Source organism: Lontra canadensis, unplaced genomic scaffold (genome assembly GCF_010015895.1).
Source record: "Lontra canadensis isolate GAN:19392208 unplaced genomic scaffold, GSC_riverotter_1.0 scaffold175, whole genome shotgun sequence".
Classification (NCBI taxonomy): domain Eukaryota; kingdom Metazoa; phylum Chordata; class Mammalia; order Carnivora; family Mustelidae; genus Lontra; species Lontra canadensis.
Window position 1 is genome coordinate 2,116,313 of NW_022631169.1, and position 25,414 is coordinate 2,141,726.

At 41.6% G+C, this 25,414-nt stretch overlaps 1 protein-coding gene and 1 pseudogene across 1 annotated transcript; one reads left to right on the forward strand and one right to left on the reverse strand.

The window, feature by feature from the left end:
• Window positions 1-681: 681 nt before the first annotated feature.
• Window positions 682-1,401, reverse strand: LOC116860373 (annotated as a pseudogene).
• A 3,362-nt stretch (window positions 1,402-4,763) lies between these two features.
• On the forward strand, window positions 4,764-7,237 carry CALHM6 (calcium homeostasis modulator family member 6). The gene is made up of 2 exons (XM_032846424.1): window positions 4,764-5,363; window positions 6,740-7,237. Exons 1-2 carry the CDS (start codon window positions 4,833-4,835, stop codon window positions 7,160-7,162), a joined length of 954 nt encoding a protein of 317 aa, XP_032702315.1. The 5' UTR covers window positions 4,764-4,832; the 3' UTR covers window positions 7,163-7,237.
• The last annotated feature ends 18,177 nt before the right edge of the window (window positions 7,238-25,414 follow it).

Genomic DNA, 25,414 nt, shown 5'->3' on the forward strand with positions numbered 1-25,414 from the left:
CATGCTGTGTTTTTGTTTACCTCTTCCGATTAACATGTCAACTCTTGTCTTCTCACTCATATCAGCACATACAGATCTACCTCAATCATATGCACCTACTTTGTATTCCATTGTTGTGAATGTTTTAAATTTGCAGCATATTTCATGTGACGTATTCTTTTTCATTTTGTTTCATTTATTTATTTTTAAGTAATCTCTATACTCACTGTGGGGCTTGAACTCACAACACTGAGATCAAGAGTTGCATGCTCTACCAGCTGAGCCCACCAGGCATCTCTTATGTGATACATTCTTTTAGGGAAGATCTTCCACAACATTTTATGTCCTCCATTGAGTTAATGTAAATTTTTGATATTTCCCAATAATGTCATTTATAATTTGAAAAAATCCAAACTTCTTCCTATTAAATTATTTTTTTCTTTATTCTTTTTTTTTAAGATTTTTAAACTTATTTATTTGACAGACAGAGGTCACAAGTAGGCAGAGAGGCAGGCGGCGGGGGGGGGGTGTAGCAGGCTCCCTGCTGAGCAGAGAGCCCGATGCGGGGCTTGATCCCAGGACCTGAGCTGAAGGCAGAGGCTTAGCCCACTGAGCCACCCAGGCGCCCTGAATTACTTTTTTCTTTATTCTTAAACTTTAATCTTATTTGTTATTTATTATTATTATCTTTGGAAATCCAAATCTTTGATCACAGTTCACAAACTAGTAAACCAAATTTGACAGGAGGGTAATCGGACTTGTGATGAAGCGAAGTATAAGTAAGTGGCCATTGACAGTGAAGCTCTAGTATACATTAAAATCACCTGTGAAACAATTTGAGTCAATGGAAAAACATAATGTAATTTACCAAAATTCCTAATAGACATTTTTTTTCTTGTTTTATACCTTTATTTGGCAATCAGCGATTAGTTCTCATCCAACATTAACTGTAGATTTTAGAAGTGGTGACAGGTACATAGGTAACCAATGGACAGAGCTTGTTTGTCGAATCTTCCTCCTCATTATGTTTTCTGGACAACTGCACATGGATGTACAGTATGGAACATTCCTTATTCCTTTGGTCCAGACAGCTTTGTTGAGCCTGGTGTCAATGTGCATATCTGGAGTTCCCATGTCCTTCCTGGCAAATTTCCAGGTCTCTTTGAGTGCCCAAGGGACACATTTCTTGATACCCACTCATAGATGCACTTGTGACTGTGGATGGTGTATTCTCTAGTCACTACCTCGTTGATGGCAGAACGAATGACCCTTCTTCTTCTTATCACCCTTCTTGGTAGGAGCCATCCTGCTGGGCCCTGGTTGGAAAGGAAGCTAGACATGGGTTTTAAGAGCCATGGAAGGATGCGCACCTGGGTGGCTCAGTTGGTTGAGCACTGACTCTTGATTTCGGCTTGCATCATGATCACAGGGTCGTGGGATTGAGCCCCGTGTTGGGCTCCATGCTCAGCACTGAGTCTGCTTAAGATTCTCTCTCTCTCCCTCTGCCCCCCACACCCTCTGCTTGCACTCTCTCTTAAAAAAAAAAAAAAATGGAAAAAGGAAAAAAGAACCTTGGAAGGAAAACTAGAACCTTTATAGAGTTATGGTGTCAGATGAGGATGATGATGACAACAGTGATGACAGCAAAGACTGACCACATCTAGGTTCTCAGGGTTAAAATAATCATCTTTTGTAAGAAAATACGTTTTAAGTATTTAAAATAATTTAAAATTTAAAATTCACTGTGTGAATCAGTGAATATTTAAAATTTTATGATAGGTTTAGACAATTCATGCTAAGAAAAGGGGAAAATAATCCATAAAACGGTTACTTGAAATGTCATGGGATTGCCATTTAACAAACGACATTCCTGTGTCAGGGAAAAGGTCTGATCTTTCTCTCCTCTTGCTTTTTACTTGCACTGGAAGAACTTTTACAAGCATTCAAAAATCTTAAGATAATAACAGGCTCAGATTTTTTAAATACATAACATAAACAATGTATTCATAAATAATAATGCACAGTAAAGTATTCTCTAAGATTAAGAGTGTCAGATCTAAATTTACTTTTTATTTTTTGGCATCTAAATTTGAGTCTTGCACATGGTAGATACTTAAAATACAGATGAATTTTGATTTGATTTGATTTGATTCTTATGGGTGGGTCTTGGGACCAGGATTGACACCTCGCTAGAATCTAGAAGTCATATTCCAAGCAAGGCCATACCATTAGTCTGAGTTTTCACGAAGACTACAGAGAATAACATTTGAGATCTAACTCACTTGAAGATGACTACAAGGACCTTTTAGATTCACAGAGTGAAATTCCTTCAAGAGTTTCTCTTCCTTTCTTTTCCATGATTTTTTTGAGGTTTCTGAAACCCATTCCTGACAGTGATAATGACAGTGCTGAGAAACAAAGTCCTACAGTTAAGACAAACCAAACCAAACCAAACCCATAACTACTGGTTTTCCAGTGTGCTTACCATGAGAATCTCACACTCATTTTTTTAAAGCTAAAGTAAATTGGCGTTAAGTTACAGATTCTCAGAAGCGTGAAGGTCTTTCAAGTATTATTTAGTCTACTCTCAAGAAAAAATTCTTGAATCCCTCCACACCATTAGTATTTTACTATTTCCACTAAGTACTGAACTCAGCAATGTCTTCTCCGGACAGAGCTGGGTATAAGGGGCTGAGCAATGTCCAATAGACTCCAAACTAGAACCGCCCACTACTTCCATGAGGGCAGGGGTAGATGTCAGGGACTAGACTTATCGGCTGGTACTAGGAGAACATTCAGGCTGGCAGGCAGAACCCAGACTCTTGCAATTACGGTAACCTGTAATAAGTACAGAGTGATCATTGCTATCTGGGAGATCCATGATGCGGGGAGCACAGTGGTGGCAACCTCAGGAGGTAGTGTTTGGAGACACAAGCTGACAGGATAATAGGGCAGGAGGGAGCTCAGTCTGTAATGAGTTTCATGGGCAGGGTTGCAAACCACATACTCTGGTCTACAGAGGCCCCTAAACCTGACCTTCCCCCTGCAGCTCGACCTCATGACCTCACCTTTAATGTTCCTTCACTCTGGCTTGTTTTCCAACCACAGACTGCTAAGTTCCCTTGGAGCCCACAGCCTTCCTCATTCACATTTGTCCTTAAACGTCCTCTCCTTACAAAGGCTTTCTCGGGACATTCTCTACCACATGATTCCATTTGAATTATTTTCATAACCTTGAGGACTTTCCTCCTCATTATATATCCTCTAATACAAACTCAATGAAAGGAAGGTGTCTGTTTGTCTTGTTCTTTATTGTACCCAATAATACCAGGCACTTTCATACGTTCCTATCATATTCTGGGGGCTTATTAAACATTTAAATGAATGAGTGAATGAACAAATGAACTAGTTAACTGTTAACAAATGAATTACTCTAGCTAGGATAGAAGCCTGACAAGATGGAAGTTTCTGGAACTAAAAATATTTGAAACCAAATCCTTGACGAAATAACAGGAGCCAGGGGGGAAGAGGAAAGCTGTCGCCAGACGCAGAAGTCTTAATAAATGAAAGGAATGGACACAGATGGCAGGAGTGAGGTGAGGCAGGAGGTTGTGGGGGATAGCTTGAGCTTCAGTGTAGAATGAACTATTAGAAGATAACGGAAAAGCCTGGGTTTGCACATTGTAATGGGAGGAGGCCAGCCTCTTGTTTTGTGAAATGTGTTACTCAAGCGGACGGAAGGGCACATTTTAGTTAGGTTACAGATAAGGGAGATTTGGATAAGGGCATCTGCATAAAGGTTGTGGATAGAGTGGGATTCGATCATGGTGGTATGCAGAAAGTGTGGAGCAGGGAGGCAACATCTTTGGGAGTATGTGGTGGGAGTAAAGAAGCATCTAGCAGTAAGAGGGGCAGAGTCAACTGAGGGACAAGGGAAGAAAAAAATATGTTTTTTGAGATGTAGGAATAAAGCAGAAATGACGTGCCTCAAATACGGAACTTTGCTGCAAGTTTACAGGCAGGACCCGGTTTCATCTCAGAGATGGGGGCCTAACTGTCCGGCATGACCGTTTGGACTCACACAGAGAGAATTGCTTTTCCTCAAAATGCTACAGAATGGTGGTTTGGGGCCAGGCAGGGGTAGTGGGAGGTAGCTCTGTCCTCCAGGTATTGACAGTGTTCGGACCTACCTGGGGGATATAAAAGAGGCAGAAGCCAGTCCAATAGGTTTAGTCTAACGCCCTGTGGGAGATCAGAGGCGACAACAGTCAGTGTGAATGAGGCCGGTGATTCTGTCCAGGAGGGGGACAGGAGGGGCCAGAAGATCATGGAAGTACTAGAAATTGAGCTGGGCTTTGTTGTGATTTAGCTTATGAAAGAGGAACCAGAAGTTTGTCCTTGAGTAATGTTTCCTGTAACTGACTAGTTTTTTTTGTAATGGTTTGGGTCTGAGAGCTTAGAAGGAAGGGGGCTGTAATAGGGGAAAACCTGGCATTCTGCATTTATGCAAGTAGAATTTTGTTCTCTTTTCTTTGGGTAGCTGCATCGAATCAGGAAGGGTAAGGAAAGTCCCCTGGTTTCTTGTCAGTTGGGTAGAAACAAAGGTAACCATGGAATCAGCCAAACCAGGGATCCTGAGAGGTCAAGGGTGTATCAGCCAGACTTGGCCGGCTTGAAATAAGAAAGCGAAAGCTCACAGAGGCCCAAGAAGCCCTTCTCCCCAGATCGGAAGCTGCTGCCCAGCAGAGTGGAAAGCCCTAGACCTCAGCGCACCCAAACCGTTGCAGGAGCAGCGCCCTGAAGAGGCAGAAGCTGAGAGGCCCGTGCACGGCGCGCGCGGGGGTAGGCGGCCCATGGATAAGTTCCGGACGGTGCTGGACCTGCACCTCAAGCATCACAGCACGCTGGGCTACGGCCTGGTGACCCTCCTGACGGCGGGCGGCGAGCGCGTGTTCTCCACCGCGGTATTCCAGTGTCCCTGCAGCGCCACCTGGAACCTGCCCTACGGCCTTGTCTTCCTGCTGGTGCCCGCGCTCGCCCTCTTCCTGCTGGGCTACGTGCTCAACGCGCGCACCTGGCGCCTGCTGACCGGCTGCTGCGCGCGCGGCGCCCGCTCCGGGGGCTGCGGCGCGGGGCGGCGGGGCGTCCTGGTGTTCGCGCAGCTCAGCGCCACCGCCGCGGTCGCGCCGCTCACCTGGGTGTCGGTGGCGCTGCTCGGGGGCGCCTTCTACGAGTGCGCCGCCTCCGGGAGCGCCCCCCTGGCGCGGCGCCTGTGCCAGGGCCGCGACCCCACCTGCGAGGCCCGGCTGCCGCTGGCGCCCTGCAGCCCGGCCCAGGCGTCCGACGCGCAGGACCTGCTGAAGGAGCTCAAGGCCCAGTCGCAGGTCAGGCGCCGGCCGCTGGCCACGGTCGGGAGGACGGGAGAGGGGCGCGTCCAGACCCAGGACCCCGGAAGACAGAGGAGAAGGGCGACTGTTTCCGTAGCACGACTGAGAAGGAGGGAAGGCGCTCGTACCATTGCAGGCACCTGCGCTGGGCCGGATACCGCGCCAGGCCCTTGACCTCCAACCCTACGTTATCTTCTTGATACGCCGTGCCCAGGTCCAGTTGTTTGTGCAGCCAGAAGAAGGCAGAATTGTTACAATAAAATGGGTTGACCTGGCTCTAAAGCCACCACCCCCACGCTGCTTCTGGGCATGTAAAGCTCAGAGGTTCTTCTTCCTCTTCTTCTTCTTTTTAAAGGATTTTATTTATTTATTTATTTGACAGACAGATCACAAGTAGGCAGAGAGGCAGGCAGAGAGAGAGAAAGGGAAGCAGGCTGCCCGCTGAGCAGAGAGCCCGATGTGGGGCTGGATCCCAGGACCCCGAGATCATGACCTGAGCCGAAGGCAGAGGCTTAACCCACTGAGGCGCCCCAAGCTAAGAGGTTCTTGAACAGGAATGCTTGTTTCTTTGGATTTGTCAAAATTCCACGTTTTGAATTCTAGCGTAGTGAATTCTCTGGGCCTTGGACATGACTTGGAAAATTATTTGTCAAGCAGTTCTACCGAGGGTTTTGGGAGTTACTGCCACTTCTAAAGAGACCAAGACCTGGGGCGCCTGAGTGGCTCAGTGGGTTAATCTTTTGCCCTCTGCTCGGGTCAGGATCCTAGGGTCTAGGGATTGAGCCCCATCTCGGGCTTCTGCTCCACAGAGAATCTGTCTCTCTCTCTCATAAATAGATTTTTAAAAAAGAGAGCGAGACTAAGACCTAAAACTGTTGCTTGATCATCATAATCACTGTGAGTAGTTCAAACTCTAGGTAGGAATTTTTAAATTTGGGGGCGCCTGGGTGACTCAGTCGGTGAAGCGTCTGCCTTCAGCTCTTGGCATGATCCCAGGGTCCCAGGATGGAGCCCTGAGTGGAGCTCCCTTCTCAGCCAGGAGTCTGCTTCTCCCTCTCCTTCTGCCTCTGCCCCTACCCCCTGCTCCTGAGCGTGCTCGCTTGCTCTCTCTTTCTCTCTCGCGTGCGTACACACACACACACACACTCTCTCTCTCTCTCTCAAATAAATAAAATCTTTTTAAAAAGGATTTTAAACACATCTATCTATCTATCTATCTATAGATAGATATAGATATATATATTAAAAATATGGCTAGGGGCGCCTGGGTGCCTCTCTGCCTACTTGTGATCCCTCTGTCAAATAAATAAATAAATAAAATCTTTAAAAAAATGTTGCTAAATTGCTGTTTTTTTCTGTGTTTTTTCCCTAAGGTTCTGGGCTGGATCCTGATAGCAGTTGTCATCATCTTCCTTCTGATCTTTACATCTGTCTCCCGATGCCTATCTCCAGTTAGTTTCCTGCAGCTGAAATTCTGGAAAATCTATTTGGAACAGGAGCAGCAGATCCTTAAAAGTCAGGCCACAGAGCATGCAACAGAACTGGCCAAAGAGAATATTAAATGTTTCTTTGAATGCACGCATCCAAAGCAGTACAATACCCCCACTGTCAAAGACTGGCAGCAAATTTCCTCACTGTATACTTTCAATCCAAAGGACCAGTACTACAGCATGTTGCACAAATATGTCAACAGAAAAGAGAAGAGTCATAGTATCCGATCTAACGAAGGAGATGTAGTGATTCCCATTCTCGGCTTTGTAGATACACCTGGTATTAACACTGCTGCTGAGTTATGACCTTATGAATGAATACAGGGAAAGTTCTTTTGAGTTTTCACTACATTAAAAAATAAAAAGCTTTGGTATCGTGTATGACTGCTCTTTTTTAGATTTTTCAAATTGTGGAAACAAATCAAATAAAAAATTAGTACTCTACCTATTTATTATATTAATTATAAAAAAGGAAGCAAAGTCTGGTGACTCACTCAAAGTGACAGACTAGAACTAGGTCAGAAGTTTTATATCCCTGGTCTAGTGTCCCTTTCACTGAATAATAATGAAGTCAAATAAAACACTTCAGTAGCAGAAACTGAAAGAACAAATGAACTTCTGACCTTTCTTTTAGGTTATCTGATGTTAATTTCAAATTCACTGTCTTGTAGATTACACCTTGTTTGGAACATTAAAATACTGGCATTTGGGGCACCTGGGTGGCTCAGTGAGTTAAAGCCTCTGCCTTCGGCTCAGGTCATGATCCCAGGGTCCTGCGATGGAGCCCTGCATTGGGCTTTCTGCTCAGCAGGGAGCCTGCTTCCCTTCCTCTCTCTCTACCTGCCTCTCTGCCTACCTGTGATCTCTGTCTGTCAGATAAATAAATAAAATCTATTTAAAAAATACTGGCATTTTGTGGCAGTTACTAAACAAAAACCAAAAAAATCATCACAAAAAGGAAAATAAAATAAAAAAAATACAAAACATGGAAAACTAGGATAATTGCAAGCAAAACTGTTGGTTTTCACTTGCAGGATCCAAGGGAAAATTTTAAAGGATTTTATTTATTTATTTATTTATTTAATTTAGTGATTTATTGATTTAACCCAAGATAGCCAAAATACTATCATTTCAACATGTCATCCATCTTGAGAATTATTAATGAGCTATTTTGCCTTTTGTGTGTGTGTGAAATTGTGTCTGTGAAACCCAGTGTGGTTTTTGTTTTTGTTTTGTTTTTTTTTAATAAACATATAATGTATTATTAGCCCCAGGGGTACAGGTCTGTGAATTGCCAGGTTTACACACTTCACAGCACTCACCATAGCACATACCCTCCCCAATGTCCATAACCCAACCACCCTCTCCCCCACCCCCCCCCACAACCCTCAGTTTGTTTTGTGACATTAAGAGTCTCTTATGGTTTGTCTCTCTCCCGAGTCCATCTTGTTTCATTTATTCTTAAAGGATTTTATTATGGGAAATTTCAAATATAGACAAAAGTAGAGAGGATAGTGTCATGAACCCCTGTAGAGTCATTATGCATCTTTGACATAGTACAGAAGAACGATAAAACCTTTACCATACAAATAAATGTAGAAATACAGGTTATGACCTGATTTAGAGGATGGGAGGAGACTGAAGAAATCTGTGAGAAACTGAAACCGGAAGAATAGCAGAGCATTTCTGTTTGTAGAATAGCATGGCAAGGACTGAGGTGAGAAAAATCTTAGCACAGCTGGAACCCTTAAAGGTGACTGGAAGAGGCAAAGCAAGGGACAGGTCATGTAGCTTCTTGAAGTCGTGCAAAGGAGTTTAGTTTTCATGCCGTGAGCATTTTAGGAAGATTGTTTTGATATTCTTGTGGGAAGGTTATGGTGGGGAAGAGGGAGAGCCAACATGGAAATGAAGAGACTAGTCAGAGCGCCGCTGCAGTGAAAAGAGGTGGGAGTGAACTTGAACTGGGTTGATGGTGATGAAAACAGACGTAGAGAGGTTCAAAGTAGATTTTGAACATAGACATACAGGCTTTGTTGTTGGAGAGGATACAAAGATTTATTGAAAGCAATGGTGTCTATAGACAAAATTCTGTTGCTTGAAAATACCAGGGGACAATAGATTGTCATTTATGCACATCTCCCAAATTTATGGCTGTTTTGTATATTTTTATAAGGCATGAGGGCACCTGGGTGGCTCAGTCGTTAAGCATCTGCCTTCAACTCAGATCATGATCCTAGGGTCCTGGGATCAAGCCGTACCTCAGGTTCTCTGCTCAGTGGGGAGCCTGTTTCTCCCTCTCCCACTCCCCCTGCTTGTTTCCTTTCTCGCTGTCTCTCTCTGTCAAATAAATAAAAAAACCTTAAAAAGAAAAAAAGACATGAAAATTGCAAAGGAGTTGAGCACTGGCCCTACTTAGCCCTTCTTACTCTCGGCAGATCTGTGTTGGCCTCTACTTGCCCTTTGTTGCGCAGGGTCATTAAAAAGAACTAGTCAGCAGAACTGAGTATCTTCTTGCTGTGTCATATGTTACAAGAAAGTTGACGGCAGAAATTGCACGATCAGTTTCTTTCTATTCCCCAATGAATAATTTTTTTATATATATTTTATTTATTTATTTGACACACGAGAGAGAGAGAGATCACAAGTAAGCAGAGAGGCAGGCAGAGAGAGAGGGGGGAAGCAGGCTCCCTGCTGAGCAGAGAGCCCCATGCGGGGCTCGATCCCAGGACCCTGAGATCATGACCTGAGCCGAAGGCAGCGGCTTAACCCACTGAGCCACCCAGGTGCCCCCCAATGAATAATTTTGAAAATTGCAACATGCTTACATTTATTTTGCTTCTTTTATTTCATTTTCCCATTTCTTTGATATAATCTTCTCTCTCAGTGTTCCCCCCGGCCCTGAGTCTGCTATTTTCCTTCCAACTTCAATGGCATAGTCTCCATTTGGCTGACTTATGCAGCACTTTCTCCTGCACAGTCTTTATTAATTATTGTTAAAGTATATATGGTTAAGAGAAAAAATGATAGTGGTAGAGAGCTGTGTGAAGTAAAAAATACTTCACTCCTTTGCAACATATTTTTACCAGAGGAAGCCATGAACTCTGTGTCTACACAAATATTGTTGTACTCTAAATGTTGTTCTGCAACTTTGTTACATAAAGTATCCTTGTTCTATGTCCATATGGAACAGTTCCCCTCATTAAAATTTGCTGCACGGTATTGTACTGATTAGTAGGATATGATCCCTTTTTTGTTAAAAAATATGCATGCAAATATATACACACATTCATATAAAGTATATATATAAAGTATATATAAATTTGTCAAATTTGGTCAGTTCTCAAGACTACTAATGAGGAAGAAGATTTTTTTCTTTAAACCTCATGTTTTTTTTTGTAATGAATGATAAATGTTAACTGTATAATTAGAAAAGGTTAAAAAGATTAAGATATAAAAAGATTAAATTAAAAGATTATAAGATTAAGATCCAAAAAAGATTAAAAGATTAAAGCCTTACAAATATGTAAGGCTTTGCAGTCAACAGGAAGTTTTGTATGTCTCTCTTCATTTCATTTTCACAAGTTTGTGGGATACCCATGAAACACATGACTGACACTTCCAAGTGAGGAATTGAAGGTTGGAGTGGTTATAGTACTAGTCCAAGGTCATACCATCAGTGGAAGGCAGAACTACAACTAGGGAACTGAAACTCTCTAGATCACGTGGTTCAAAGTGGTCACTTGGTGTTTTTATTACTGGGCCAGGTTTTTCCTTTTTTAGCCCATATGCTCTCATGTGCAGAAAGATGCAGATGTCCTTAGTGACCCTTAATATTTTTCATCCCATTCAGGATCTTGGCAACTGTAGATAGCTGAGACCATTTTGAATAAACAGTGACATCAGGACATAGCAGTTAATTCATGGTGGGAACATGGTCACCACTGTTTGGTAGGACACACTACTCCTGGGAGCCTGTTCCCATATAGACTCATCACAGGCTCACAAGCATTTCTACACGTGGTGCATTCAGTTGATCCTTGAACAACTGGGGCTTAGAAGGGCTGATGCCCACACAGTCAAAGGTCCATGTGTAACTTTTGACTCCCCCCAAACTTTACTACTCACCTATTGTTGACTAGAAGCATTAATGATCACGTAAATATGTATTTTATATGTTCTATGTATTATTTACTGTATTCTTACAATAAAATAATCTAGAGAAAAGAAAATGTTTTGAAAGTTGTAAGGAAGAGAAAGTATATTTACAGTATTGCTCTGTATCGAAAAAATTCCACATATAAGTGGACTTGTGCTGTTCCCATCTATACTGTTCCAGGGCCAACTGCATTTATTTGCTGGCTTGCCAAATGATTCTTTAAAACCACCTTGGTTTCCTGCTGCCCTAAAGAATCAACTTTAGAAAAGATTCAGTCACGGCACGGATGATTCCGTGCTGTGCTGGATTCGGCAAGATGATACAATTTACAGAGCATCATAAGATGAGGCCTGGTCTCTTTGCTCTGTTCAAAGCCATGTATAGATACATCAGTGCTCTACAAACTGACTAAAGAAGCAAGTCCTGAGGGATAGATAGACTTAGCCAGATAGACTTAGCCCCCTACACAAACGTCTCTGGCTGGAAAACATCTCGAAACCCCAAAGTTTCACAACACCGTATCTACCAGGTGTCTATTGTAAAAAACTCTTCCCGAGACAAAAGATGGAGAAATGCTCCCTGAGTCAGCCCCAGCCCCAGCTGCCACTGCCTGTTTCATCAGGGCAGACTCCCACTGAGTTCCTGCCATGTGTCAGACACTGGGTCTGCCCTGAAAGGTCAGCCTTGAGTTGACCGTCTTCTGTCTCTTCCTCTTCATTGCCTCCTTACGAAATCTCTCTTGTGAATTGTAATGTAAAGACAGTGGAATTGATTATATGACATTCTTATCTAAGGCAAGAGAACCGAATCAAAAAAATGGATACAGTCTGTCAAGATCCTTTTTCACAAGGAAGAAAACATTCAAAGTTCTAAATGAAAGAAATTTCTGTAAGATTCGGCAATTTATTGTCATTTAAAAAAATTGCGGGATATCCAATATAGAGAAGAGTAGATGAAACATTTGTGTACATTTCACAGGATAATTACACAGGAAACTTCTATCTAACCACTGCAGAGAGGAAAGAAAGGGTACACCTCCAGCACCCCAGAAAACACCTGCTCCAAGTGTCACTCTACGGTCTTAATTCTCCCTGCCTAAAAGTGGTGTGTGTGTCGGGGGGGGGGGGGGAATGGCAATCATTTCCTTACTTTTATTTATAGTTTTACCATCTATGTGTTCATACCTAAATTAACGTATCTGTTTTTAAACTTTATATGAATGAAAACATTCTCTAATCATTTCCCTGAGAATTTTTTCATCCTTTTTGTTTTTATTTGATGGATTCACCCATAGTCCATTTAGAACAACTTATTTATTTTGACTGCTGGATAGTATTCTACTACATGAATATACCCCAATCCAGTTGTCCATTTAACTACTGATGGACATTCGATTTGTTCCCAGTTTCTGGCTCTTACAAGCAATGTTGGGGTGAAGCTTCATGTCTTTGAATTCCAGTATACATGTGCAAGTGTTGCTTCAGGTGGTGTAGACATACTCCAGTTTGCTAGATAATATCAAATGTTTGCCCTAAGGTGTACAAATCTACACTACGATGAGAGTTCCCACTATTTCTCGCCTCTGCAACACTTGGTATTTCCAATTATTTACTCTTTGTCACTCTAGTGAGTATATAATGGTATTTCTCATTGTGTGTGTGTGTGTGTGTTGTAAGATTTTAAAAATTTATTTATTAGAGAGAAAGAGAGTAAGCACGAGCAGGGGAGGAGTAGAGCGGGGGTGGGGAGGCAAAGAATCTCAAGCAAACTCTACGCTGAGCTCAGAGCCCGAAGCAGGGGTCTGATTCCACGACCCTGAGGTCATGACCTGAGCTGAAACCGAGAGTCGAATGCTTAACTGACTGAGCCACCAAGGCACCCCTCTCATTGTGTTTTTAATTGGCATCTTCCTAACCATTAAAGCTTTTTGGTATCTTTTCCTAGATTTCCCAGTCATTTGGATATCCTCTTACACAAAATGCCTATTTAGGGCTTTTGTCCATTTTTTTTTCCCTTTTTTGGTTTGTCTGTCTTTTTCCCATTGATTTATGCAATTTCATTGTTATTTATACACTTAGACTACCAAATATTTATTGAGAGCTTGCTTTGTTCTGGGCATGTTCTTGATACTTGGGATATATCAGTGGACCAAGAGCAAAGACTCTGACTTTGTGAAGCTTACATTCTAAGGGAAGAGAGAGATAATGAACAGTAAGGATAACAAATAAGCAAATAATTGAATGTACTGAAGAGAAAGAAGACTGTAGGGAAAAAAAAAAACACAGAAAAAGAATACTCTAAGAGCCATTAGAAATGCTGGCGTTCTGAGAGCTGCTGTCCTCACTGAGCGGTCACTTTTGAGCCGAGCCTTGAAGGGTGAGGAGTTAGTCAGCCTAAGTATTGAGCTAGGGGACAGAAGAAGACCACGAGGTCAGAGAGTTGAGGGGGTGGGGGCAGGTCACAAAAAGGTCACTTTGGGCCAGTGTGAGGACTTTGGTTTTCATTCGGAATGAAGCACATTCCATATAAAGCCTGAATCAACTGATAACTGAGTTAGACCAGTGGATACACGGGGTAATCGACCGAAGGCAAAAACATGCCAACTGAAAAAAGAGGAAGTGATACTCCCTTTTAGATACAGATGGCCACAGTCCTGGCATTTGGGAAATGATGCCCAAGACCTAATGGAATATGTTACTGTGGAATTAAAGTCAGATGAAAAGTATACGTATATGTGTGCATGGGTGTGTGTGTGCATGTGTGTGTACATGAGTTCTTTTATGGTGACTTAAGCACATTTTTGAAAGTTTTTTCTCTTTCTTCTCTTTTTTCTTTTCTTTTTGCTAGGAGAATATTAGCCTCAGAAAACTTGGTTTGGTAAGATTATTGATAATGGAGATAAATGAGCTTGTATATTCAAAAGAACTTGTATAATCACAAATTGCTTTTAAAACTCTGTGGGTCACCACTTTTTTATACCATACACAAAAGTAAATTCAAAATGGATGAAAGACCTAAATGAGAGACAGGAGACCATTAAAATTCCAGAGGAGAAAACAGACAGCAACCTCTTTGACTTCAACTGCAGCAACTTCTTACTAGACACACCTCAGGAGGCAAGGGAAACAAAAGCAAAAATGAACTATTGGGGGATCATCCAGAAATGCCCGTTTCTGACAAGCATTAAGGAGGGCACATGATGTGATGAGCACTTAGTGTTATATGCCCCTGATGAATTACTGAACTCTACATCTGAAACTAATGATGCACTCTATGTTGGCTAATTTAAATTATAAAAAACAAGATAAAAGTCTTCTGCACAATGAAGGAAACAATCAACAGAACTAAAAGGCAACCTACAGAATGGGAGAAGATATTTGCAAACAACATACCTGAAAAATGCCTAGTATCCAGAATCTATAAAGAACTCATCAAAATCAACACCCCAAAAATAAATAATCCAGTGAAAAAATGGGCAGAAGACATGAGCAGACATTTCTCCAAAGAAGACATACAAATGGCCAACAGACACATGAAAAAATGCCCAACATCACTCATTTATCAGGGGAATATAAGTCAAAACCGTGATGAGATATCACCTCACACCAGTCAGAATAGCAAAACTTGACTCAGGAAACAACAGGTGTTGGCGAGGATGCAGAGAATGGGGAACCCTCTTATACTGTTGGTGAGAATGCAAGCTTGTGTAGCCACTCTGGAAAACAGTGTGGAGGTTCCTCAGGAAGTTAAAAATAGAGCCACCCTATGATCCAGTAATTGCACTAGTAGGTATTAATCCAAAGGAAACAAAAATGCTGATATGAAGGGGCAGCCGCACCTTGATGTTTATAGCAACACTATCAGCAAAAGTCAAATTATGGAAAGAGTCCAGATGTCCACCGACAGATGAATGCATATGGTATACCACATCTTCTTTACACACACACACACACACACACACACACACACACACATAATGGATATGGTTACATCTTCTTTATATATATATAAAGAAGATATATGTACATACATATGTACATATATATATAACTTAGCCATCAAAATGAATGAAATCTTGCCATTTGCAGTGATGTGGATGGAACTAGAGTGTATTATGCTAAGCGAAATCAGTCAGAGAAAGACAAATATGATATGATTTCATTCATATGTGGAATTTAAGAAACAAAACAGATGAATAAAGAGGAAGGGAAGGAAAAATAAAATAAGATGAAAACAGAGAGGGAAACAAACCATGAGAGACTGTTAAACATAGAGAACAAACTGAGAGTTGTTGGAGGGGAGGTGGGTTGAGGGAGGGCTAAATGGGTGATGAACATTAAAGAGGCCAGTTGTTGGGATGAGCGTTGGGTGTTATATGTAAGTGATGTATCACCAAATTCTGCTCCTGAAACCAATACTACACTGTATGTAAATCAACTTGAATTTACATTAAAAAAATTAAAAAATTAAAAAAAATAGAGCCAGTAGCACAATAGTGGTGATAATTTTTGGATTTCATTGATTTTCAATTTAGGTTAAATAAGTTTTGAATTTGTCATATTTTAGAGACTGTATTTATTTACTCCAGGAATGATTTTTTTTGCAATAGATTTTATGGTATGACTTCTATTTACCCTTATATGTGTGTGTGTGTGTGTGTGTGTGTGTAGTTTTGTTTCTAATCCAAATGATTACATATGTGTGATTTTGAAAGCCTTGGAAAAAAATTTAAAAAATAAAACTCTGTGAGTTATTTTTAAATGATTCTCCTTGTCAAGTTTTGGGCTCCACTCAGCCAATGTCCTTGTGCTCACCATCAACTTCTTAGTATATTCATTTTCAGTCATTCGAGAAACATCCAAACATATATTGAGAATACCTACCAAACGTGGGAGTCTTTACAATACTGTGATTAACAGCTCAGTCACTGGAGACAAAGTAGTGTAGACTGGGTGGCTTATGACCAACAGAAACATCTCTGACAGTTCTGGAGGCTGAGAAGTCCAAGATTAAGACACCATCAAGCTCAGTGTCCAGTGGGTGTTCCTTTCCTGGTTCATAGATAGCTGTCTTCTCCCATGGTAGAAAGAGCAAGGGAGCTCTCTGGGTCTCTTTTATAAGGGCACTAACCCCTTTCATGAGGGCTCTGTCCTTATGACCTAATCGCCTCTAAATTCCATCACACCGAATGGATTGTATTATTTGAGAGAACACAGAACTTGGAACACCACCATTTTTTAAAAAGATTTATTTACTTTAGAGAAAGAAAGAGAGTGTTGGGGAGGGGCTTAGGAAAAGGGAAAGAGAGAATCTCAAGCCGACTCCGCTGTGATCGTGGAGCCTATCGGGAGGCTTGATCCCACGACCTGGAGATCACCACCTGAGCTGGAATCAAGAGTTGGACCCTTAACCAACTGAGCCACCTGGGCGCTGGGGCAACATCATTTTATAGCAAGTAGTGATCACGCATGCTCCTTGTCTGAGAAGGATATTATTTCATCTCTCCATATTGCTTGCTGCAAACACACCCTGAGAAATGGCCTGGGTAAAAAAACAGTCAGAGCCTTGCATTCCTGGCATACTAGTGAGACATGTGAGAGCACGAACAGTACTTTCTGTCTTTCAAGTCCCCTTTCAAATCAACTTCCTACTCAAAGCATTCCCCAATGTCATCAGTCCACACTAACTTCTTTCTCTGAACTCTTGTGACTGCCCCTCTCAAACTCGCTGTAGCATTCATCATGTATCTCTTTGTGTTACAGTAACTGTGTTTTCTCTTTTCAGCAGGATTTTATGCCTTCTGAACTTAAAAAAACATCTTACAAATCCCACAAACAGCAACAAAACTGATAAAAACAATTAAGATTAAATATTTTAAAAGTTTTATTAAGATGAAAAATTTTTGGGTGCGCCTGGGTGGCTCAGTGGGTTAAAGCCTCTGCCTTCGGCTCAGGTCATGATCCCAGGTCCTGGGATTGAGCCCCACATTGGGCTCTGTGCTCAGCAGGGAGCATGCTTCCTTCCCCCTCATTCTCTCTCTGCCTGCCTCTCTGCCTACTTGTGTTCTATGTCAAATAAATAAATGAAATCTTAAAAAAATGAAAAAAAATTTAAATATGACAAATGCTTCTTGAAATTTTAAGATATAAGATACATACCCATAGATAGTAAATCTGCACTTTGATAAATACATTATCATTGCTGTACTGGAAAATACGTTCCCAGATGAGGTGATCTCATATTATTTGCTGATCTTTTGTGTAGGACACTACATTTCTTAAAGGGAGATTATAGAATAAGAAAAGCAATTATATAAATATGTCTAATATTTTACTTAAACATGGTAAAGGAATAAAATTTAAAAGACAGAAGTTGGTTTTTTTTGTTTGTTTGTTTGTTTGTTTTTTTTTCATGGTGTACTCACCAGCAATTTCAGTTTCTGATGTTCCACAGAACACTGTTTGGGAAACATTACCTCAGATAATCAGAGGCAGATGGAAAATCAACCATTGTTTGGTTTACTTCATAATATTCTTAAATCGCATAGTCTATCCAAAAATAGCAACCTGAATAAACTCAAGTCTGAGACATGGTCAAGCTGTGGGGCAACTTTTTTCAATGGCCGCGCAAGTAGATGGATACATTCCAGATTCATTAAACCATACTTTATTTCACAGAGACCAAATCATCATGTGTCTAGGCATCTTTAAAGATCCCTAAAAGCACTTGGAGAGAGGGCAGTACATAAAATCAAAAACAGATGTTTTTCCTCTCAAAAATCAAAACAATCCTAACCTCTTTCTCAGCTCCCAGCTCTGCTGAAGATTTCCTGATGAGATGATTGTTCCTATTCAATTCATATGTAATCTAAGACTAGCTTAAAATGAGTCCATATTCTTTAACGTTAAATCTGTTTGCCACTGTTCATACCAACAGAATTCCACAATTTTGCAGGGTCATAAGCACATTTATCCCAGCTAACAACTGCCTACCTCTCTCTGCGGATGCATAATGAAGCTTCTATAAAAGTCTTTTATTTTCTTAAAATCCAAAACTTCATTCCAGTTCCTCTATGTTCCCACTTCAACTGGAGATGGAATAACTCACACCTATTAAAATTCATGTTGGTAAGTATGGCTATTGGCAGTGAAAGACAACTGAAAGAGGTACTCTGGTTAAAGCTGTTGGTGTGAAAGTACATGTTCAACCACAATGAAACAAAGCAAAGGACCTTTTTTGCCTCAGAAAGCAAGTAGAGAACAGGAGAAGAGAAAGGGACACAATTTGTAGAAGTTGGAAAGCAGACGGTAAATGGTAATTTTCCTAATGGAACTGAGAAATCTAAATCCCAAGCCAGAAGTGGAGAGAGATAAGAAATGAAATGATTTTTACATGGGACTCTTTAAAAAAGCCCAGGAATTAGCAGCATCTGTCACTCCTGGAAAAATGGGCTGGTGATGGGGCTAAAAACAGCTTTCAGCCAATCTCAGATCTCTGTCCCCATTCCAAATGGCTGGGCAACCACTTCTCTATACCCTAGGAAAAGATGGGAATTTTAAGCTCTAGATACGGTTTTTCAAAAAGATTTCTGAACCGAAGGACACTGGGCTAGTTAAAGGCAGGGACATTATGTCGAACACATGGGAATTAAGTTAAAATGTAGATACCGAATTTTTATTTTCCCAGCCTTCTTACCCAACCTGGCTCCCAGAATGTTGGCATTCAGGTCTTTATTCTCCGGGCAATAGATCAGAGGAGCCGGATCTAGCGAATCTGGCTGCCCAAGAAAAGAGATTTCCATAAAACAACACATTTTGAGATTCACATTTAAATTCCCCAGCTTATTATCCTATGTTGAAGTCCATAATCTACAAACTCTATCAAAGTTCATATTTTATCCAATTTGAGTGGATAACCAAGGATCTCCAGAGATTTGAAAGAAATAAGAAAGACAGAAGTCAAAACAAAGAGAAAAGTCTACTTGGAGAAAGCAGAAATTACACATTTAAAAAAAATTATTTATTTTAAAGAGAAAGAGAGTGAGAGAGTATATGCGTAGGTGTGAGCCGCGGGGGGTTGGGGGGGGCGGACAAGGAGACTCCGTGCTGAGCTCAGAATCTGATGTGGGGTTGATCCCATGACCCCAATATCATGACCTGAGCCAAAACCAGGAGTAGGACATGCAACCGACTGAGCCACCCAGGTGCCCCGAAATTATACACTTTTAAGAAAACTTTTTAAAAAACCACCATAATGGGGCGCCTGGGTGGCTCAGTGGGTTAAGTCTCTGCCTCCAGCTCAGGTCATGATCTCAGGGTCCTGGGATCGAGCCCCACATCAGGCTCTGCTCATCAGGGAGCCTGTTTCCCCCTCTCTCTCTGCCTGCCTCTCTGCCTCCTTGTGATCTCTCTCTCTGTCAAATAAATAAATAAAATCTCTAAAAAAAAAAGAGGGGTGGCGCCTGGGTGGCTTAGTGGGTTAAGGCTCTGCCTTCAGCTCAGGCGATGATCTCAGGGTCCTAGGATGGAGCCCCACATCGAGCTCTCTGCTCGGCGGGAAGCCTGCTTCCTTCTCTCTCTCTCTGCCTGCCTCTCTGCCTACTTGTGATCTCTGTCTGTCAAATAAATAAATAAAATCTTAAAAAAAAAAAAAGAAAAAAATCACCGTAATGATTTTGGAGATATGAGGAGACATTACATGTATGAAATGAGAATAGAATGGTATTAAAAAGCATTTAGAGAAAAAAAGAGTTCTTGGAGATTAACTTGATACCAGAAATTAAAAATTCAGAAAGATTGGAAGATATATTTGTAGGAAATCTTCCAGGAAGTAAAGGATTACAATAAAGAGATGGGAACGAGAGAAAAGTAAATTAGTAGACTAGTCCAGAGGTCTATCATCCTACTATAAGATTCCAGGAGAAAACAGAGGAAATAAGTAGAATAGAATAAGAAATCATCAAAGAAATAATTCAATGTCTCTCCAGATGGAAGAACATGGATTTCTTTTTTTTTTTCCCTAAAGATTTATTTATTTAAGACCAAATCTGAGCATGCAAGAGAGAACACAAGCAGGGAAGGGCAGAAGGAGAAGCAGACTCCCCGCTGAGCAGGGAGCCCAGCATGGGTTCCATTCTGGAACTCCAGGACCCTGACCTGAGCTGAGGGCAGACACTTAGCTGACTGAGCCACCCAGATACCCAGAAAGAGATGGAATTCTACGTGAAGATTCTATCAAGAAACTAGAAGTGGAAAGATACAAACCCACAATGAGGTGCACCATGGTGCAATTTTGGAACATTGGGGATAAAAAGACCCCAAAGTTTCCCAGAGAGAAATTACAGACCAAGAATTGAAAATCAAGTGGCACTGAACTTCTGAAAACCAACTGGAAACTGGATGATATTTTCACAACTTTATCTCCTATTCACTTTTTATTAGGAAGCTGCTAGAGCATACGCTCTTCCAGAAGAGGGACTGCATCAAGAAACAACAGCCATAGGATCAGGGAAACAAGAGATCCCATAGAAGATAGACGAGAAGGGAATTCCTAAAATGATGGCAAAAGAAAAAGATAAAAATGATGGCAATTTAGGGTGCCTGGCTGGCTCAGTTGATAGAGTAGCTGATTCTTGATCTCAATGTTGAGTTCAAGCCCCATGTTGGGTGTGGAGATTACTTTAAAAAAAAAATGGTGGTAGGGGCACCTGGGTGGCTCAATGGGTTAAAGCCTCTGCCCTCGGCTCAGGTCATGATCCCAGGGTCCTGGAATCGAGCCCCATATCGGGCTTTCTGCTCAGCAGCGGGGAGCCTGCTTCCTCCTCTCTCTCTGCCTGCCTCTCTGCCTGCTTTTGATCTCTGCCTGTCAAATAAAAGAATAAAATATTTAAAAAATATCTATGTAGGGTGCCTGGGTGGCTCAGTGGTTTAAGGCCTCTGCCTTCGGCTCAGGTCATGATCTCAGGGTCCTGGGATCGAGTCCTGCATCGGGCTCTCTGCTCAGCGGGGAAGCCTGCTTCCCCCCAACACTGCCTGCCTCTCTGCCTACTTGTGATCTGTCTCTGTCAAAGAAATAAATAAAATTAAAAAAAAAATAAAAAATATATATGTATATATATGTATATGTGTATATGTGTGTGTATGTATGTGGGTATGTATATATATGTGTGTGTGTGTGTGTGTGTGTGTGTATATATATATATATATATATATATATATATATATAAACGGTGGTAATTTGTCCCTCCATAACAAGATTAGCCCTGTATGGGTTAGTCAAGGATTAGACAGGAAAAAATAAAAATTCTAACAAATTACGAGTTTTAATATTTTACTGGAAAATCACTGCAACCTCTTTCAAATAGTGTATGGTGGCTTTAAAACATGTCCACAGATTCTGCGAAATGCCTTCCTTCAAGAGGTAGAGATGAGTTCCCTCCCTTGGTTTTGTGCTGGACTTAGTGACTTGTTTCTGAGGAATAAGAAAAAGTGGAAAGGACGATATGCATATTCAGAGCATGGGCCATAAAAGGCGCTGCAGCCTCCTGGCTCTCACTCTCTCCTGGATGGCTCTCTTGATGGAATTCACTCCAGGCTGTGAGGATGACGAAGCAGCTTCTGCAGAGGCCCATGTGGTGACAAACCAAACCCTCTTGCCCATAGCCACATGAGTGGCCTGTCTTGAAATTAAATCCTCCGGCTGTTGGCAGGCCTCATATGACAGTGGACTTAACTGATACCCTGATGGCAGCCTTGAGAGAAACCCTGAACAGGAACCATCCAGCTGAGCTGCTCTTAAATTATCGTTATTATTTTTGAAGATTTTATTTATTTGTCATAGAGAGTGAGAGCACAGCACGGGGAGCCGCAGGCAGAGCGAGAGGGGGAAGCAGGCTCCCTGCTGAGCAAGTAGCCTGATGTGGGCCTCAATCCCAGGACCCTGGGATCATGACCTGAGCTAAAGGCAGAGGCTTAACTGACTGAGCCACCCAGGCATCCCTGTTCCTAAATTCTTGACCCACAGAGACAGTGGGATAATACATTGTTGTCATAAGCCACTAGGTTATGAGGTGATTTATTCCAAGGTAAAGGCTACTGAAATCTGCTCACTTGACTCTAACTAAGGTCCACCCTCCCGAATTTTGCTAAGTGACAGGACATCTCATTTCCTCTATCTGAGTGTCATAGACTTTTCTTCTGCTGGTCATGGGGCAATTTTTCAAGAGAGTTTTAGACTCTACTCATGTGTAAAAAGAACTATAATTTTGACAGGTTAAGGAAATGGGGTTTGCATATGACCAGCTACCGACTGGTGTGAGCATCTCTCCATCCTTCCAGCATGTAGTTCTCAGCAATATCGAGATCTTAGTTTAAATTTTGAGTAACTTTTCCCCCTGACTGTGATAGCTAAACAGCAAGACAACATTAGAAGGCTTGAGACTTCATTTTTTTTTAAATTTATTTATTTAACACAGAGAGAGAGAGAGAGATCGATCACAAGTAGGCAGAGAGGCAGGCAGAGAGAGAGGAGTAAGCAGGCTCCCCGCTGAGCAAAGAGCCCGATGCGGGGCTTGATCCCAGGACCCTGGGACCATGACCTGAGCCGAAGGCAGAGGCTTTAACCCACTGAGCCACCCAGGCACCCCTGCTTGAGACTTCTTTAAGAAGGTAAATTGATAGAAAACGTAATAGATTTGAAAACATTGAGGAAACATGTATGTAAGTCACGAATTTGAGGATTAGTGATTAGCAGAGAGAAAGCTAAGAAAATATGAAAATGTTCTATTGTGAACTCCAGGGAAAACCAAAAGTTGTGGAGGAAAGGAAATCTCCTCTTAGGATGCTGCATGGTCCAGTGGTCTATAGTGTTTACACAGTCATGGCAGTGGAACCACTGAATATCGTTCTCAGTCCAGTTCCCATATAATAGGAGGGATGAGGGTCAGGAAGTTGGCCTATATGCGTGGTTAGGATGAAGGCTGGTGTGTGAGAAAGCCTTATATTTCTATGTGGAAATAAAAAATGATGCCTCCAGCTGAGAAATCAGGAAGAGCTATGTAAGATTATGACATAAAAAAATAGAAGGTAGGTGCCAGAAGAATCGGTTGACAGGAGTAGAAAGGAGGTGCTGATGTGACTCAGGAAATAGTGGAAGGCAGGACTGGCGGGAGGTCAAGGAGAGGAGGTAGGAAATGGTTTATATTCTTATCGGACCTTGAAGTGTGTGAATACATTTTTAAAAAGTAAACTTAGAAAGAAAAGAGAAACAAGAGAATTACTAAAATGATCAATTAGAATGTATGGCAAGAATCCGCAAATGTTACCAATGTTCCTAATTGGCACTTTCCATCTTCAACAATCCCCAAGTCGCTTTCAGGGGTCCTCCAAATAAGGTTCTTAATCTACCGAGAGGAATATCTACATGACATTAGCTTCCACTTAAGATCTTCCTGTATTTTCTGAAGTGATTAAAAATAATTTTGTGACTGGAGCCATAATGATCTGCTATAGAGAAGAATTTTGTTGGTTTGTTTCCTGAGATGACACAAAATCTTTAATGACCTCTTTAATTAGTTCTGGTGACTGTTTTGTTTGCTCTGTTGATTTAGAGTATGAAAAAAAATTCTGGTTATTGAATAGGGTTTTTCATTTTAGCCTTTCCTTCTCTTTGCAATGTCACTCAGAAATTTTTGAAGCAGGAACCAGGTTGATTTAATAAATATTTATCATGCATCCATGGTATGATCATAACCTAGTGAGGGGGGCAGCCCCATAATCAAAAAATTATAATGTAGTGAAATTTGTGTGAAGATTAATGTCTGTGCACATCAGAGAAATGGGAGAGTGATAATTTGCCTGAGAGCTGCCTCAGATATTTAAGGAGTTGAGAGAGGTGAGAAGGGAAGGTTTTTTGAGAACATGAGCCCTGATGAGGTTTTTGGAAGATGAATTGCTCCTCAGGTGTATGAGGAGGGGAAGAACATTGCAGGAACAAGGAAGACCACGTGAAAAGGCAGAGGCACCAACAGCACTATGTACTTAGGGACCCAATTACTTTAGCATTGCCCTGAAGGCAAGGGCTGGGAAGCAGAGCAGAGGGCAGGTCATGGAGGGCCTCAGGTGTCATCACAGGGAACTTACGCTTGACCCTGCAGACAGTGGAGAGGTAGTAAGGAAAGTGGTGATACCATTGGGTAGAGATGATCATCCTGGTGAAGGATTTTTTTAAACTTGGCATTATGAACATTTTATAAACACAGAGGAAAAGAGAATAGTATAATGAATCACTATAAACATAGATTTCAGAACCGTAAACATTTTTAAAAAGTGTCTATTACGCCAAAGTTTCAAAAATAAACATAAATAGAGAAAATAATGTGTGGAAGCCTCTTGTACCCCTAAGTCAGTTTCAACACTTATCAACTCATACCCATCTTATCTACACTCCAACACGCTTCCCTGCCGCTTCCAGTCGGCGAACCGGAGAAGAATTAGGCACAAACAAGTCAGCTGCAAGAGATTGGGAGCAGGGGACCACCGTCGAAGCCTGCGGCCCCGAGCAACTCCACAGTCTCGCTTTTATTAGATAGAAACAGTAACCAACAGAAGAGTCGATGAAGGTCAAACGTTAGTCATATGTCCTGTAGATAAACAAGAAGGAGGGCAGAATACGTCTGGACAAGCAGTATAAAGTTTATAGTTGAACAAGCACATTCAAAGGACTTATCTAAGTAGCCACAGGTGCTCTCCGGGGGGAAAGGGGCGATAATGGGAAAATGAAGCAGGCGGCGTTCCATCCTGAGCGAGCCGGGCATCCCCAGCTGCTCGGCTTCAAGGCCGTATATCGTCCTCTCCCCCAGAGGCCTGTTGCAGTATCTGTTTTTCTTAAGGCTGTATCTTAATGCGCTTGGTAACTAGTAAAATTTCCCGGGGGTTATATTTTAAGTGATACATGAAATCTCTGTACCTTCCCCCCAGTTTTGCTGTGAGCCTAAAACTGCTTTTAAAAAGTCTTTTTTTTTTTTTTTTAAAGATTTTATTTATTTATTTGAGAGACGAAGAGAAAGAGAGAGCATGCAGGGGGAGGGGCAGCGGGATGAGCAGACTCCATGCTGAGCAGGGAAGCCAACGCGGGGCTCCATCCCAGGACCCTGGCATCATGACCTGAGCCAAAGGCAGACGCTCAACTGACTGAGCCACCCAGACACCCCTAAAAAAACAAATTCTTAATTAAAAAAAAAAAAAAACGAGAACAAAAACCACCCCAAAAAGCAAACAAAGAAAATCCACAATACCATTACCGTATCTAAAAAACAGTAATTCCTTAATATCACTAAATATCCAGTCTGTATTTAAGTTCCCACAACCCTTATAAAGGTATCACTTCATTCTTTTTTTTTTTTT